This window comes from Ictalurus punctatus, chromosome 12, assembly GCF_001660625.3.
Source record: "Ictalurus punctatus breed USDA103 chromosome 12, Coco_2.0, whole genome shotgun sequence".
Taxonomy (NCBI): domain Eukaryota; kingdom Metazoa; phylum Chordata; class Actinopteri; order Siluriformes; family Ictaluridae; genus Ictalurus; species Ictalurus punctatus.
In genome coordinates, this window is record NC_030427.2 from 15,018,071 (window position 1) to 15,035,175 (window position 17,105).

The 17,105-nt window shown below is 37.0% G+C and overlaps 2 protein-coding genes across 5 annotated transcripts; one reads left to right on the forward strand and one right to left on the reverse strand.

Annotated features, from left to right (window-relative positions):
* Positions 1 to 237: 237 nt before the first annotated feature.
* On the forward strand, positions 238 to 3,772 carry si:ch73-71c20.5 (DUF4748 domain-containing protein). Of its 2 annotated transcripts, none has more exons than XM_017482068.3 (3): positions 238 to 377; positions 2,156 to 2,435; positions 2,530 to 3,772. In XM_017482068.3, the coding sequence occupies exons 1-3, from the start codon at positions 296 to 298 to the stop codon at positions 2,687 to 2,689; spliced, it is 522 nt and encodes a 173-aa protein (XP_017337557.1). In that variant the 5' UTR covers positions 238 to 295; the 3' UTR covers positions 2,690 to 3,772. The 2 variants fall into 2 exon arrangements, with proteins under 2 accessions (XP_017337557.1, XP_017337558.1); XM_017482069.3 differs by having other exon boundaries at positions 281 to 377; positions 2,159 to 2,435.
* tmbim1a (transmembrane BAX inhibitor motif containing 1a) lies at positions 3,656 to 17,094 on the reverse strand. 3 transcript variants are annotated; one of them, XM_053684184.1, is made up of 13 exons: positions 16,779 to 17,094; positions 11,746 to 11,919; positions 11,007 to 11,338; positions 10,066 to 10,133; positions 9,702 to 9,766; positions 9,504 to 9,557; positions 8,969 to 9,019; positions 8,697 to 8,736; positions 8,152 to 8,189; positions 6,674 to 6,761; positions 6,462 to 6,557; positions 5,458 to 5,511; positions 3,656 to 5,353 (listed from the first exon to the last, which is right to left on the reverse strand). In XM_053684184.1, the coding sequence occupies exons 3-13, from the start codon at positions 11,320 to 11,322 to the stop codon at positions 5,204 to 5,206; spliced, it is 1,020 nt and encodes a 339-aa protein (XP_053540159.1). In that variant the 5' UTR covers positions 11,323 to 11,338; positions 11,746 to 11,919; positions 16,779 to 17,094; the 3' UTR covers positions 3,656 to 5,203. The 3 variants fall into 3 exon arrangements, with proteins under 3 accessions (XP_053540159.1, XP_053540161.1, XP_017337553.1); XM_053684186.1 differs by lacking the exon at positions 11,746 to 11,919 and having other exon boundaries at positions 16,892 to 17,094; XM_017482064.3 differs by lacking the exon at positions 11,746 to 11,919 and having other exon boundaries at positions 16,779 to 17,092.
* Between the last annotated feature and the right edge of the window lie 11 nt (positions 17,095 to 17,105).

The following is a 17,105-nucleotide window of genomic DNA, read 5'->3' on the forward strand; positions in this document are numbered from 1 at the left end:
CAAAACCACGCATGCACTCCAAATGTTTCAAGAACATCATTAAATTTACTTCGGGTGTGCCTTGGATAGAAAGTTCTTTTTAAAAATGTCTTCACCTGAAGAGGACGCTCATGCAATAAGCTGCCCATAACCGGATGAAGATGTCGAAAAAGAAGAATTTACGCGCTTTTATAATTAAAAACTTAAGATTCTGTATTGAATTAGTTTAATTACCCAAGTAATGACAAAGGGACATTTACAAGATCAAAATAAAATTGACAAACCTAAAAGAAGGTCTGTGACGTAGTGTGAACGTATGTGTATGTGTGTAAAATACCCGGATGTGCCGAACAAAATGGCGGCGCCCTGCAGGAGATTGGTGAGGTCGGTTATTGAAGGTAAATACATGGTATTTTAAAGTGTTATCCATTTTCAATTTAGTTTGTTCGATAATATATATGTTGTGACGATTCTGTTGTTGTAGTTATTCAGCTTTATACACCATACGTTTAGGTTTGAATCCAAAATGGATACGTATGTACTATGTTAGTGCACTAGATATAAGATGTGATGATGGCTTGTACACTTTAGTGCAGTGTAGGAAAGGGAGAGATTTGGGGATCGGTTCACTGTGGATGATTTTAGAGTTGATTAAGTTGCTTGTGTTGTACATTAAGAGGATTATTAGAGATGGAAGAGAACTTGGGGAGAAGTTGAGCACCAGGTCTGCACAGTAACTTCTGCAACTGGAGCACATGAAGACAGGACCAGTAGATTTGTACCAATGCGAATAGAGTTTATGTTAGAAAAACCTAAAGAATTTTTATTTTATTTTAAAAATCTGTATCTGTGTTCTGTATTGGAAAAAAATAAAGCAACAACAACATCTAATTGGTCAATAAACGCAGCTCATTACTGAATGTAGTTGCCTCCAAACCTTATACATTATAAAGTCTAATATCATGGCAGTAATTTCCAGCTGTTTCATGATATTTAAGACATGTATCATATATGAAAGTTAAATATTCAAATCGATCTAATATATCAATATGACCATGAAATTAGTCATTAGTGATGAATCATGCAATGTGTCATGATTCATTTATGATGAATAAATATCAATAATATATTAGAATAAACTTTTAGTTTCTCTTCACTGCCATAGAAATTTTGAACATTTCATGTTCATTACCCTCCACAACTGTATGTCAAATGGGCCTTCTCACTCACTGCTGATAACAGATGTTAATGAGGTATATCAAAGATTCAACCATCCATCCATTTTCTATACTGCTTATCCTCTGGGTCTCGGGAAACCAGGAGCCCATGACAGGAGTATGGGGCACAAGGCGGGGTACACTCTCCACAGGGTGCCAATCCATCGCAGGTCACAATCACAAACACATTCACACACCCATTGATACACTACAGACACTTTGGACATGCAAATCAGCCTACCATGCATGTCTTTGGACTGGGGGAAGAAACCAGAGTACCTGGAGGAAACCCCAGCAGCAAGGGAAGAATATGCAAACTCAGCACACACAGGGCCATAGTGGGAATCGAACCCCCCAACCCTGGAGGTGTGAGGCAAATGTATCAGAGATTAAATTCAATTTAATTCAGTATTTTTTACTTGTATAGCACTTTCAACAATGGTCATTGTCCCACAGCAGATTTAGGCTTATCCCTGATGAACGAGCTAGAGGTGATAGGAGGAAAAAACCTTGAGAGGAACCAGACTCAAAAGGGAACCAATCTGGGTGACGCCAGATAGTGTGATTTTATAAATCATTTTTCTTCTACAGCTGAATACTAGAGCGTCAAGCAGTGCTAGTGCAATCGTTAGGCTGTACGAGTGAGAACATCTGCAGTCACCTTTAGGGTATCCATGTGGTACCATGCATAGCAACCTCACAGCAAACCTCCATAAAAATCCAAACTAATCTACTTTAAGACATTTGTTAAAAATAAATGTCAGTGAGAGGATAAGGCATTATTTCAAGATAAAAAGTAAAAAAAAAATCAGTATTTGTGAGGCATTGTTTGGTATTCAGAATTCAAAAGTGATTTGGTCATTGAATACAATGACGCATTATTTGATTTATTTTATCCTTTCTATCAAGTGATTCACTACACCAGTCAATTTCTTAACAACTGTATACACATCTTTCAGCAGGTCTTCAGTACTTTCCCAGCGGAAATCTCTGTTTAAAGACGGCTGATGCACAAAGCTTGACCTGCTTCCGACCCCAGCGGTGCGTGCTACAGCACCGAGCTCTTCACTGTAGCAGCTCCCTTTTACTAAACAGCACCAAGACAGACGCAGCAAAAACCACAGAGCCTGCGAATGACCGGGAGAAGAAAGGAGAACAAGAAGGAGAGGAAGATTCCGGACCAGAGTACATTCCTAAGAGAAAAGCCAAAAACCCGATGAAAGTAATTGGATACGCGTGGTACGTGTTCTACACGGCACTCTGTAATGCAGTGTATGTGTGACTCTTTTGGTATCAGAGCGGTCCGTAATCAGTATGTGATCTTCTCTTACAGGATAATTGGTCTTCCGACTGGTATAATCGGGTTTATTCTGGCTAAAAGGCAAGTGGACAAGAACCGGCTGCAGCAGCTGAAGATCCGACAAAGGATGAAGAAATCCAACGAAGGAGAGTACGAACGCGAACGCTACAAACCAGCAGCAGGGATGCAGTAACCGCATTCGGCGACATTTATCATTCTGAAATGTTGTTTATGTTGGATATGAGGACTGTGTGATGGAAACGCAGAGCCGAACAATGTGACGCATCATTTTTATATATATATATATATATATATATATATATATATATATATATATATATATATATATATATATATATATATATATATTTTGTATTTTTACATATCTGTGATAAATTTAAATATCTGGATCCCAAACCTGTATATTTTATTGAGTGTAATATATTGAAAATTGGAGGTTCAGATCTCTGCTCTGGAGTATGATGGAACAAAAGTAATTACACTCCCATGTTAGTCTTGACTTCTGTAATGCATGGTGGGAATTTGGTGAAAATCTGAGAACGTCAGATTTTTCACCAGAAAAAGGCACTAACGTTCCCTCACAAGTCTGGTTTTTCTCTCTCTCGAAATTAATAAGACACAAAAACCCCCCAAAACAAATAAAAACGCAGCTTATGTTATCCAGAAACCGTAAATCCCTCTATCCTTAACATTACCTTTACCTCTGACACTGAAGACTCCTGTAAATGTTAAATAAACATCTCACAGAAATCTTCATCATATCAACGATTACAAACATTTTTTAACCCCGTTTGTGTTGCATCTTCTGTACAAGTCCCTGTGAATGAGTCGTTACTATAGCAACGATAACGTATTAGAACGAGCATGTTAATATTAATACAGTATATAGGTATTATATTGTCATATTGCCCAACCTTTATCAAAACCATTCACAATGAGACTTTGGGAAAAACTTAACTAGGAAAACGTTGCTCGTTAACGGAAGATAACTTGAAGAAAATGTCAAATTTCACAATTTAAGCTTAAAGTAAAATATTCAAAATAGTAACATACACATAAAAGTAAAATATTTTTCCTCATTTCTGTGATCATGCGTATAATACTAATCTCGTATCAAAAATCAGGCTTATTTTGCATCTTGAATGTATGTGTAACCTTTATTTATGTTTAATATATACAATATGTGGTGTACAAATGTGTTTGTTAAAAAAACAACAGCATGATAAACAATAAATCTATAATGCTATAATCTCTACTTATATGTAAAGTTCCTTTTATTTACAAATTTTAAGTATAGTCATATAAAGTCACTATCATAATAAGAAGGTGCAAACTTATTGGCACCTTTTATTACAAAAAACAGTAGCACATAAGCGTTGCGGTAGCTGTAATAGTGATGTCCTAGGGCTGTGCGATATGACCACATGATAGCAATATCGTGATATGATGTTTAATTAAATAAGTAATTTATAGATTTTGTAATTATATGTATATATAATTATAGTGCCACTGATTTTTCTGTCATTTTGTTAGCGAAACCTTTGTGAAACTAAGTATCAGTGTCTTCCAGTATCACAATATATTTTTGCCATATCACCCATCCCTATGACACAGCACAGATAAAGACATTAGACATCCCCATACATATTGAACACATGGTTTGATTTCACTGTAGTCAGTGTTAAATGCAGTTGAGTGCAAAGGTTTGTATCTTCCATGCTTTCTGCGTAAAAAAAAAAGGAAAACAGTCTCTCTTTTACAATTTGTTAATTAGAAATGAGAATTTCATGACATGCAAACAGGTAGGTGATGAGCATGCAAGTGATTACAGAATATTTATTTCACATTAAGAAAAAAAAAAGATGAATGAACTGTGGACGAATACCATCTGTTGTTTTCAGTACACTATTTATGTACTTTAAAAATTTGTATATCTTTTTACTAAATGCTTTGATATAAAGACATTTTGTCTTGTTCTGTGGATGCACAGAATTTTGTACTCAGCTGTAGAAAATTGGAGCTTGAAAAGAGATCATGCACATTATTATATATGTATTTAATTTGCTGGGTTGATTTTCTCTTGTTTCAGGAGATATAATATTTTATACATATGTTATAGATATATTTATATAGCACTTTGAAATAGCATTTGAATTAACTTGTAGGTTATTTGTTTTTTGTAGTGACTTATTTAGGGTGCCAATATTTCTGAATCTCACTATAATGAAATTATTAATATGATTCATTTTAATAGTAATCTTCCACTTCAGTGACTTTTTTGTTCAGGCATCTTGATTAAACTATATTATTTTTATTAATCATAAAAAAAAGTCCAAAATGTTGAACTTGCACAAAATAGACGTATAGACTTGAATTCATTATTAGTACAAATAAAATTCCCACTCATATCAAAACATAATGAATACAGTGTGTATAAAATGGATTTCCAGCTCAACTTAATATAATGATTAAGAAGGTGTTTATGGAGTAAACCAGCATCCTAAATTCAGCACAAAAGAATCAGCTCTTTTATTAAACACCTTCTGTCCTGATGTTAGAAGAATTTTAAATCATACTAATGTCTACGATCTGATACAATGTTTTTTTTTCCCCTCAAAATATTCAGTAAACACATGATTGTAACTGCATGGAAGTGCGTTGGACACAAGAAGTTCAAAGGCCACTCCTATCTTTGAGCAGCTCCGATGATTTGCAGGAGGAAAAGGAAAATCTGAATGACGTCGACGTAGATGGAGAGAGCGGCGAACACGTACTCCTCCGGATTTATCGAGTGCTTCCTGTTCCCGATAAGAAGTTGCGTGTGATAGGCCAGGAACTAGACACAACATAAAGCACCACAAAATAAATAAAATAAATAAAATAAAGAAGAGATCACGTGAAATGTAAAAAGGTAGCTGAAGTTGTTGATGTTGAACTCACCAGCGTGAACACAATTGCTCCAATAGAAGCATACAGCATATGAAGCCACGGGATCTGTAAATCACATTTAAATTGATTCATATCTTAGATAATTTTATCTCAAGTTACACGCAGAGGTGGAAAGTGCTTAAGCAGCTGTATCTTGTAATTATACCTCATGTACCGGAGCATCATTGAAAATGTAAACTATTACTCTATTTAATACAAATTAGGGGTTAGCACGTTCGCCTCACACCTCCAGGGTCCGGGGTTCGATTCCCGCCGGGGCCATGTGTGTGTGGAGTTTGTATGTTCTCCCCGTGCTGTGGGGGTTTCCTCCGGGTACTCCGGTTTCCTCCCCCAGTCCAAAGACATGCATGGTAGGCTGATTGGGGTGTCTGTAGTGTCCGTAGTGTATGAATGGGTGTGTATGTGATTGTGCCCCTGGCACCCTGGTGTAGCCCGCCCTGTGCCCGATGTTCCCTGGGATAGGCTCCAGGTTCCCCCGTGACCCTGAAGAAGGAGTAAGCGGTAGAAGATGGATGGATGGACACTTCTTGTCCTGCTGTTATAGGAAAATAATCAGCAGAATTAGTTACCAAACCCTTGCTGATTATTTTCCTAAACAGCATGATGTCTGCATGTGTTTATTCCTCTTATACCAAATCAACTTACCAATTATTACAGTGTTTTATTTGAACATTTTTTATCCAATTATAATTTTATGCAATGTTGCCCATGAAACAAATGAGTTCCTGGCAAAAGCAGAAGCCAAAAACAGTTGGTCCCTCACCAGCTGGTTCTCGGCTCTGGAGAGCGATGCGGTGAAACTAATTCCACCCTGCGTTAGTTTTGACCTCCCCAACATCGGCCTTTTTTTGACATCGGAATTTCTTTGTTAAAATTTTCACACCATATCCCATACTTTTACGTAAGTATTAGCAATCTCTAAATTTTTCCACCTATGCCTAGGATTAAACTCAAAACCTTCTGGTGATTGTCTAATGGTTATGAATTTCACTTACATATTTAAATGACAGTACGATTGCGGTGATGATTCCAGTCACGAAGACAACGATTCCCAGGACGCAGAAAAGACCTCCGCATTTGGTGAAATCCACCTGATGGGAAAGTCAGTTGTAAATGAGCTCAGATCTCAGCAATGAAGCAAATATGAATTTATCTACATACAAAATTCATGTCATTGGTGTTTTTTTTTTTTTTTTTTGCAAGTCACCTTTGTCTGGAAGCAGAAGACCGTCACAGCGATGCAGACGATTACGGTGATACCCAGCGCCAGGAAAACCGACTTGGTGTTATAGTAACTGGAAGGATTCAAAGTGCATGTGATAAAAAAAATAACACGAGCTAAAGAATAAAGAGAACAAGCCATACAAAAATGGACTAAAAATGACAAATACAACTAAATTTGAAAATATAATCTATAATCACACACAAAAAAGTATTATATTTCATTATGATTTTGGGGTAAACATTATATCCATCAGTGTAAATGTTCCACAATGATACCCAAATGTAATCTTTTCTTAATAAAGTTTGCCTTACTACTAAACACCTTTAGATAAATAACACTTTAAAAAAAATTGTTACAATTTATGGTGGTATTATTATTATTTTAAATATAATTTTTATGTAGTTATGGGTGTTTTATATTGTATATCAATATTTCTATATAGTATTTCTGTCAACCTTACAATAAAATAAATGTGAACAGTCAGAAACACTGCTCTTGCTGGCTGAAAAAGAGTAGTGCTCTTCGGATGAGTGAGTGTCACAACAAAGAGCAATGGATGAAAATGTAAATAAGGACAAAATCAGTGCCAAAAACTGGATGCACACCACTATCGCACTGCAAAAAATGTTTATATCCTATTAAATTGATCTAATGTTGTTTTGAGATTATTATAAATCAAATATAAGATTTTAAAATGTTTTACACATTTGAAGCATTGCATTTTCTTATTTTATTGGCAGATCATTTTCTAGAAATACCCAAATTCTTAAAGATTTAACCTTAAAATGTATCTAGTATTTTTTAGTACAAGATTGTAATCATCAAATATACGTTTATTAAATTCTTTTTTTTGTACTGCTTGAGAGTTCTTATACTTAACTTAGGACTGATGGCCAGACAAAATTGTACTTTTAAGAATAGTTTTGATGAGGATTACTTTTTATATTGTACTTACTGTTCTTACATTCAGCTATGTATTTCCACCAGATTTTTTTTTCTCTGCTTAGGTTCAAGGAATAACTAAGATGAGACACGCTCAAGATAATTCTGAGATCATTAAATCCTCAGTGTGCATCTAACCCAACTATGAATTTATCTTCAGATAATTATTACTATGTGCATTATAGTGAATTTACTTACACTGTGCTATAAACATAATAATAAAAACATTATAGTGATAGCACTCATACAATCACACTAGAAAAAAATTGTTTTAGTGTTCGTTTTATATGGTCATATGTTAAAAGTACTTGATTTGTGTGTTGTATATTATATTTAATGTATTTAGTATATGGATTATGACCCAGAGCTTATGTCAACACACTTGACTCTTTCCCCTAATACACCCTGTTCAACACTGTGACTCAACAACTCTGACTCACTCTGAATGACTTCAATGTGACAGTGTTTAATGTTTCACTCAGATACTGAGTTCTCAGATATTAGATCTATCTGCTTACCTTGATATTGTCCCGGTCATATAGGACAAAGCCAGAGTCTGAGAAAAACAAAACGAGAAAAGGAAGTCATTTTTCGAGGAAGACACTACTTCTTTGGGTCAACTTGTGTCAATCTAAGCATCTCTGAAGTACTGAAAAGAGCTTTATAAATAAAAATGTATTTGCTATGTTACTGGACATTTTCCATCAACTGAAAATGACAGAAAGCAGAACTTTTAAAGATCATATGAATTCAATTTCAAATACAATTTGACTTTTTGTCCAGATATAATTTGCAAAATAAACAGTGTCATAAAGGAATTAGTATTGAACATATTTACAAATGGTTACTCCAGGGTTCATTTCAGATATATTCACATCCCTGTGAATTTACCAGGCCTTGGCTATAAAGGCAAATATTTCCTAGTCTTCCAGGAACAAGGAAACCCTGATCATAGTGGATAAAGTGCTGCTTTTAAATGATGAAGGGAAAAAACTTTAAATGTTTTCCATTACAGACTTGGCTGCACCCGGTCGGTTAAATGACTCAGCACTTCCACACTCACAAATATGGCGAGCAGGATAAGGTTCCAAGGGTAACGCCTCCTGAATTTTGAGAGAGAGAGAGAGAGAGAGAGAGAGAGAGAGGAGATGGGGGGCGGGGTTTAGATATAAACACATAACACTATATAAAACATAATCCTTGTGTCTGTATTTGACTTGGTAGATACAAATGACTTGTGTTGTGTCTGAGGACACTGAGCTTCATTTGACTGTTTTATGGATATAAGGCATTTTTTTTCCTTAACAAAAGAAAAAATATGAGGTGTCTCCTCACCTGGGACCCTTACAGCAGACCAACACAAGGTGTGTGATGATGTACACGGCACTGTAAATCCACACACACATACGCATTTGACTTAATATCCTTCCACTGACATCATTATTCATGCAGCTAAATGAATGTTCTGATACACTTAAATTTATCCCTAACCTTAACTTTAGTAACCTCAGTGTTAATTTTTAAAAGAAGGTCAAATCCACAAGTTCAAAATTGTGAGGTTTATGGCGCAACAGAAAAGCAGTGACACTATTGTTGTGAGATTGCAAGTTCTCCATGGTCGGAAGCCAAGGGAGAAATAGTGGCCGTGACTCTGGGTGAATATGGGGTGAAAAATAATCTCCCCCAATCTGTCAGATATTCCTTTCCTTGTGTCGACATTTGACCCCCACCAAGACACAAAAACATATCCACAAACACACAGCTCATAACAATGATACAGTGGGTCATCATCAACATCAACTAATTTGAATAAATGTAAATCATAATCTTAACACTAGCACACCTAAGAGAAAGAACAAATCATTCTTACTATGAAGCCCAGTAGAGTGCTGGATTTTTCACCACAAAATTCTGCACAGGTTGTCTGGAATAATAATAAAAAAAAGTTATGAAAACAACTGAGAACATCATCAAATAAACTTCCAAACACACACACACACACACACACACACACACACACACACACACACACACACACACACACACATATATGTATATATACACTCACACAAAAGTGAAAACAGCCACGATGCTGACTGTGACGAGGAGCTGAGCTGCAAGGATCAGGTACACCTAACAGGAAAGAGTAGAAATTTCACAAACAAGAAAACTCATCTCTAATAACAACTGGCTGCCATTTTAGTTTATGGTTTAAATCTGATAAATAACAGCTGTTACTTTGTTGTTCACAATCAGAGTTTTAGTATTAACTGTACCATTAACGTAGCCACGAGGGGGCTTGGGGGGGGGGGGGGGGGGGGGGCTCATATACATGTCCATTTACATGTTACATGGTGTAACATTAATGTAAATAACTGTCATACTAAGATTTCATACAACTCAAATGATGAGTAGAAAGTATTAGTTCCTACTTTGCGAATGAAAGCATGTCGCACGTTCACGCTCTCCCATCCTGACGTCGTGGTGAAGCCATCATCACCTGTAAGATCACCAGACTATCAGTGCCATCAGGCCAAGCTAGCTTATAATGTGAATATAATGAATATCAAGCTATTATTGAACAGTTACTATGCTTTAGGTTTCTTACTTGCACTGATGCACCAGAAATCTGTTAATAGTATTATAATTACAGTGTTATCATATGTAATCTCATATGAAATCACTGTCTTGCTATATTTGTTGTTTCATGCACGTGTTATCTGGATCGTATTAAAGATGTTGCAATATTCACTTACGTGTTTTTTCAAATAAGTCTCCATTTAGATAGATTGAAATCTGTCAACGTTGTTATGCAAATGAGCTCATTACACTAGCCTGGCCATGATTTTCTGCGTCGTCACACGTTTCATTTGTTTTGTGAAAAAAAAGGTGATCCCGTGTGTTATGACAGATTCTATTGGGACATGTTTTAGTTCTTAAATGTAGCTTTGGAGTTTTTCATATGGACATAACAAGAAGATGAAGATTTGCACCCCAAAAAAGGTTTACGCCCATGTCTCAGCCTTGTTTCAGTGATTAATCTCACCGGGATAGTGTAGATTTGGACCTAAGAGCTGCTGCTGTGTCATTGCAAGGAGTTTTACCTCACGACTGTCACATTTGACCGGCTTATTAAGGACCTAAATAACTCTATATCCACATTTCTGTAAAAAAAAAAAAAAAACTGCTTTGTGACAATAACTATAGTTAAAAAGTTAAAATTTCAGAACTATGTTTCTTTGGAAAAAGCAAGCAAAAAATTATCCAGAATCTTGACCTAAAATTGACAATATCTGCTTTCAATGTTTGCTTTCAATATATTCAATATTTGCTTTGTTTCTTGGATCCATATCCGTACAAAACTGGCTCCCACCTGAATCAGAGATGGGTATCGTTGGTGGGATTATGGGCGGCATTGGTGGTGGGTATCCTTGACCGGGATGTCCTGGATGTGGTGGATACCCTTGACCGGGGAGTCCTGGCTGTGAGGGGTACATTCCAGGCTGCCCAGGGTAAGGAGCAAAAGGCTGGGAGTAGGGAGCTCCAGGGTAGGGTCCAGGCTGTGGTTGCCCGCTATATGGAGAGTAATTGTAGGCTGGAGGGGGTGCGGAAGGCTGTACACCCCGAGCTTGAGGATCTGAAATGAGCCGCGACTCATCATAGCCTGGCGGGAAGTCTGATCTGGACATGCTGACTCAGAGATTCCTTTGTCAAACACATCAAGAGAGAGAAAATGTGAACTGAAAAAGCTAAAGTCAGAACTGCATTGATTTTAATAGTAAAGTATTAGATTCTTCTTTTTATTTTTCCCCACACAAAATTCTGTTAACTACTGTGCGTCTTTGATTATAGACATGGAAATGGCAGAAGAACGGTGAGGAACTCAGGAACTCTATGCACCAAACCACTGTCATTGACATGGTACCTGGCAATAAAAAACCCCTCACACTATAATAATAATAATAATAATAATAATAATAATAATAATAAGACACATACATTAAAATATCATTACCAAGATAGATGTGAAATAAATAATTAGAGACTTTTTTTGGGGGGTGGGGGGTTAAAATAAAATAAAAATAAAATAAAATAAAATAAAAATGTATTACTCAAGAGCACACGGTGGCTTAGTGGTTAGCATGGTTGCCTCACACCTCCAGGGTCAAGGGTTCGATTCCCACCGTGGCCCTGTGTGTGCGCGGAGTTTGCATGTTCTGCCCGTGCTGCGGGGGTTTCCTCCGCGTACTCGTTTCCTCCCCAAGTCCAAAGACGTGCATGGTAGGCTGATTAACAAGATAGATGTGAAATAAATGGCTGATTACCTAAAGTGTAAAATTACACTAAAGTGTCCGTAGTGTATGAATGGGTCTGTGTATGTGATTGTGCCCTGCGATGGATTGGCACCCTGTCCAGGGTGTACCCCGCCTTGTGCCCGCCTTGTGCCTGATGCTCCCTGGGATAGGCTCCAGGTTCCCCCATGACCCTGAAGAAGGATAAGCGGTATAGAAGATGGATGGATGGATGGATTACTCAAGGGTTCTTGAAGTCAAATGAAAATGAAGGCTAATTCAATATGCTTAAATAAAATCATAAAGAACAGCTGCTAATACTTTCTGGAACTCTGCACATTTTAGCCGAAATATATTTAATCGGGTTTGTGTTTAATCTAATACACTTCGGATGGGTCACATTCGTTATTATTCGTGGACAGGAAATAAACACTTAAACACTCCTTAAATATTTTTTATGTGTGAGAGAGAGGGAAACAGGTAGGTGGAGGCTAATGGCAAACTGTCACATTCTGTGACCTTCTTTCTTTCTATTTTTTTAATCAGGCTTTCCCTTCCTCAAAGTTTCTTTCTTTCTTCATTCATTTCATTATTAATAATCTACTGCAGTGCACTGTGTGAAATCCTGAGCACACTGGATATCCTCACAAACACTTTCTGACATGACTACAAAATGTCCGGCTCCCAAAATAGTGCAGTAGGTAGTAAATAGGGCAAGATATTTGACACAGCACGTGGAAATAACCCGACAATGAAATGGTCAGGCTGGAACACGGCCGAGTGATAAACACGTCAACGGCACGTGTGAGATAGGAACAAGGGATGTGCCCCTACATTTAAAAAGACAACCGAAGCTGCGGTTCGAGATTTGAGTTAGATCTGCTGTTTTGGCTGTAAAAGCCACCTGTTACATCACGTCATCTCTGCTAAGCAACAATAAAAATACAAACAGGAAAAAAAATCTTCCTTCTCTCTCTCTCTCTCAAATCCGCACAAATACATATTCCCATCACCATGTTTCAAGACAACTAGTACAAATATTAGCACCCTTAATGAACTGAAAACATAAAGTGATTACTGACAATTTCAGCTTATGAGCATGTGGTATAGTTTTATAGTTTTTTTAACCCCAATTTTTTTTTTTATTTAAGCACTGCAAATACTCGTTTCAAAATGATCACCACCATGTCAAATTTATTTCCATTTACCCTGGAGAGAAAAACAGCACCAAGACTTTTCCTGAAATCCCCATCAAACTGGTTGAACATGTGAAGCATCTTTACTTTCTCTCTTGCTGAGCGATCGAGAGATCTATCTACAGCCAAGTATAAACCTCAAGGGGGAGGAAAGCAGATGTTCGGTTAAAATATCCTAATACGAAGCAGAATTCCCAATGCCATCCTATTTTTACAGGATTTGCTGAAAAAGCATTGCTAATCCACCATTAGATTCTAAAGTGGGTTTAAGATTAAAGATTTTGCACGTATTTGAAAAATCACACAGAAAAAACCCCTATGCTGACAGCCATAAAATTATGATTTTAGTTTCATCAGATCAAAACACAACACATAGTAAAGTTTAAGTGCTGCATTTTGAGTGTTGCTCTCAGGAACGCCTTTTTTCTTACAACCTTCCATACAGCTTTACATTAAAGAGTCTAACAGCTGATTTAAAAAAATTGACCAGAAGAATAAAATTCAACTGTTCCCAAACAGTTTTTTTTAGCTTCTTCACCATCCTATTGGCTTAAAGTGCCCATGGAACGCTTTGAAGTCGTGATTTGATTCCGTATGTCGAAACAAGAAGTGTTAAAGCTTGAGTGATTTACACCACAGCCAATAGCAATCAAAATAAGCCATGCCACACCCCTTCCCAATCTAAACATACCTGACGGCAGCTTAGCATGCTAGCTAAATATGGAGAACAGCAGTCTTTAATGAGACTTTTGTCAGCTATATAGGATTTCTCATTACACCTTCACCCACCTCTGTCCACTTTAACCAGGACAATATCCTGGACGAAGAGATGCTGTGATTTTGGAGTGATGGCGCACAAGTTTGTGTCGCAAAGGTAGTCAATGAGAGAAGTCTTATGACAAAAATTATAATCCTGACTCTTTGGACAAGATTCGATCGTGTATAAAGATGGCATTCTCCATCTGTCTGAGGTAGCAACATTTCAGCACTGAACAACCGCACGTTTGGTAAAACACTCGATCCAAAATGATCACCAACCATCACAAACTATGCCGTCTTCCAATGATAAAACTCCAACCATTAATTCTGCATCAAAAGGACACAGTGTGCCTGTCTGACACCTCAGACTAGACGAAGGAACGCCACCTTAAGCTCAACTTGGCAAAAATGGAGCATCACGTTATCCCTGCCTGCCCCACAACCTCACACCTGGGCAGCCAGAAACCTCTGTGCCATTTGGTGACCACTTGACTTTTACAGACTACATTTCAACAACAGCAGGGTCCTGAAGAATTATTCTGTACAACATCAAGAAAATCAGACCCTATCTCACTGTTCAGGCCACACAGCTACTAGTCCAGGCTCTTGTTATCTCAAAACTGGACTACTGCAACGTCCAACTCCTCCCAGCCCTCTCCATCAAACCTCTTCAGATGATTCAGAATGCAGCAGCACGCTTTCTTTTCATCCAGTCCAAAAGGACACATGTCACATCCCTCTTTGTCTCCCAGTAGCCGTCTGCATCAAATTCAAGGTCTTGATTGAACCATGTTTATGTCTAAGGAGCTGCTGCTGTAGAGCAAGACACGCCCTAGGTGGGAGGACATATACACAAAGAGCGTTTAACTGGACGGACACAAGACTGGGGCAGGTTGACTCGACAAAAAAAAAAAAGCTTTCCTCTAATGAAATATACATTTAAAATCTCCAACATTATTGGTGCGTATAATGCTAAGGGACAGGAACAAAAAGCTTTATGTAATTTTATACCCATTATCTGTTCGTTTTCAGGTGATGACTGTGTTGAAAGGTTTTTGGTTTTCCTCATGCTGATTATGTGTCTGAAATACAAGTCAGTTGCATTGATGCCTATTCTGTCTTATAAGGAACGATTAGAGACAAACCTCGAAGTTGCGATGTTGACAAGATACTTACGTACACTAACGAATGTATGTAACGAAGTACCGCTGTGGACAACACAGTGAATAAACATATTTGTACACAAACTCCTCCATCTCCATTGTGTTCTCATCAGCCATTTTGTCTAGACTGGCTGCTACACCTGAGCTAATGCAGAGGATTATGGGATACGGAGTAGTACAACAAAGCATACAAGTACTGTACGCATTCAAAAATCAGCTAGAGCAAAACGCCATTAATGCAAACATTCAATTCAATTCAGGCTTGAATCACCAACTTTCTGATCTCCACACAACTCAGACACACCCATAGGGAGTTTACATGTATGCAACCTTATACTTATACTAAGTGAAACAGGAGAAACAGCAGAACAGTTGACAATTTGTTCAAAAGCGATAAAAATAAATTAATTCTCTAATGGTTCGAAGAGAATGTGTTAATGTTTGATGTTTATTTTATACGATTTTTTTTGCCCATTTCTTTGAAGGTGCCAATATATTCTGAACTAACCCTTCCAGAAATAATACAATAAACCTCTTAAAGGTGAATATATGGCTCAGATCTGGTTTGGATTGGGTCCTATTAAAGGGGAAAGTGGTTCAGGTGAGTAATTAACTCTTTCATTCATAAATAAATCATTAAAAAAATATCCAGATTCTTTAGATGGTTTTATTTATCAAAATATCACTAATGTAAAAAGTAAATGTGTAGAAATATAGTAAATTAATATGAAACTTTTTGACAAAAAAAGAATTCAAATGTCTGGAATGTTTAACTTTGATGACCAAGAATGACAGCTTATGACATGATGTTGTATTGTGTAACTGACTTAAGAGGCTACAATGTTCATTAGCACAATTTTATTTCATTTTTTAATTTGATTTAGGATTTGGTTTAAAAAAATTGGACAAATTTAAGCTAGTCCACAAAGCAACAGAAACCAGAATGATGTTTATTGTTAAAATGTGATTCTGAGGTGATTTCCATCTTATATCTTTAAGTGTGGATGCTTAAGCATGAAAGGGACAGACTGGGGAAACCATAGACAGAGGAAATTATGAGTAACGATCATCCCACGCCCTTGATTTAGAAACATTACAGATCATCGTGGGTTTTTCTTTTCAAACTGAAACTGAATAAAGTTCACAAACATCTGCTGTATGACTCATTCGCATTCTCCTTCTCCCTTTCATGCATACATTCTATATTATTTAAAAACCATATCCAGAATCTTTAGAAAATTTTCTTTTTATTATTTGAAATTTTTTAATTTTTGAAATATCATTTTATTAAAAAAACAAAACAAAACCCATTATATTAAAGAAAAAATTATAATAATCATGGACTGTCCATGATTACATTTTAGACTTGTGCATGAAAGTATCACTGATGCACTAATAACACTGGTCTTCTTCCTCTATTTATAAACCAGCATTTTGTGTTCTTTTTTTCCAAGTGCAACTGGGAAAAAAAAGTTCACCAACTTTCAGGTTTTCAGATTCCTCCTCATTCTACATAATGAAGTTCATGAACATGATCATAAGGATGAAGATGAACACGCGCACATTGTCACTATCGTGAAGAAATATGATCATTAGTACAGAAAAACTGCGAGCACAGAACTCCACAGCGCATAAAGTAGAGCAGGTTTCCAATGTCGCCCCATGATGACACGCCAAGAAAAGGAAAGGAATTTCAAAACGTCTGATCAAATGAAGCAGGACCAGGATTTCTTACCACTAACACTCCTGTAGATCCACTAAAGCCAACTCCAGGCGTAGCTTCTTCCTTGTTTACGTCCAGAGAAAAATAATACACTCACTTTATACTAAGGCAACTGGAAATCTTACTTTTAAACACACACTTCCTTGTTTGCAAGGCGATGACGTTTCTCGTTTCTTCGTTTCTCTCTCTCTCTCTCTCTCTCTCTCTCTCTCTCTCACACTCAGTGTGTGTAGTCATTTCTCTCGCTCTCTGACATAAATAGGGGTGTAGTCTGACACACCCCAGCTGCGTATTTTTCCCAGCTTGGTGTCGTCGCTATACAGTTTTGAATGAATCGGT

Coding starts and splice junctions, on each gene's coding strand:
- tmbim1a (XM_053684186.1), bottom strand. CDS start 11,322: ATGTCCAGATCAGACTTCCCGCCAGGCTATGATGAGTCGCGGCTCATT. Junction 9,767..10,065: donor GACATGCTTTCATTCGCAAA/GTAGGAACTAAT, acceptor CTTTCCTGTTAG/GTGTACCTGATCCTTGCAGC. Junction 5,512..6,461: donor TCGTACTGTCATTTAAATAT/GTAAGTGAAATT, acceptor TGTGATTTACAG/ATCCCGTGGCTTCATATGCT.
- si:ch73-71c20.5 (XM_017482068.3), top strand. CDS start 296: ATGTGTATGTGTGTAAAATACCCGGATGTGCCGAACAAAATGGCGGCG. Junction 378..2,155: donor GGTGAGGTCGGTTATTGAAG/GTAAATACATGG, acceptor CACATCTTTCAG/CAGGTCTTCAGTACTTTCCC. Junction 2,436..2,529: donor AAAGTAATTGGATACGCGTG/GTACGTGTTCTA, acceptor CTTCTCTTACAG/GATAATTGGTCTTCCGACTG.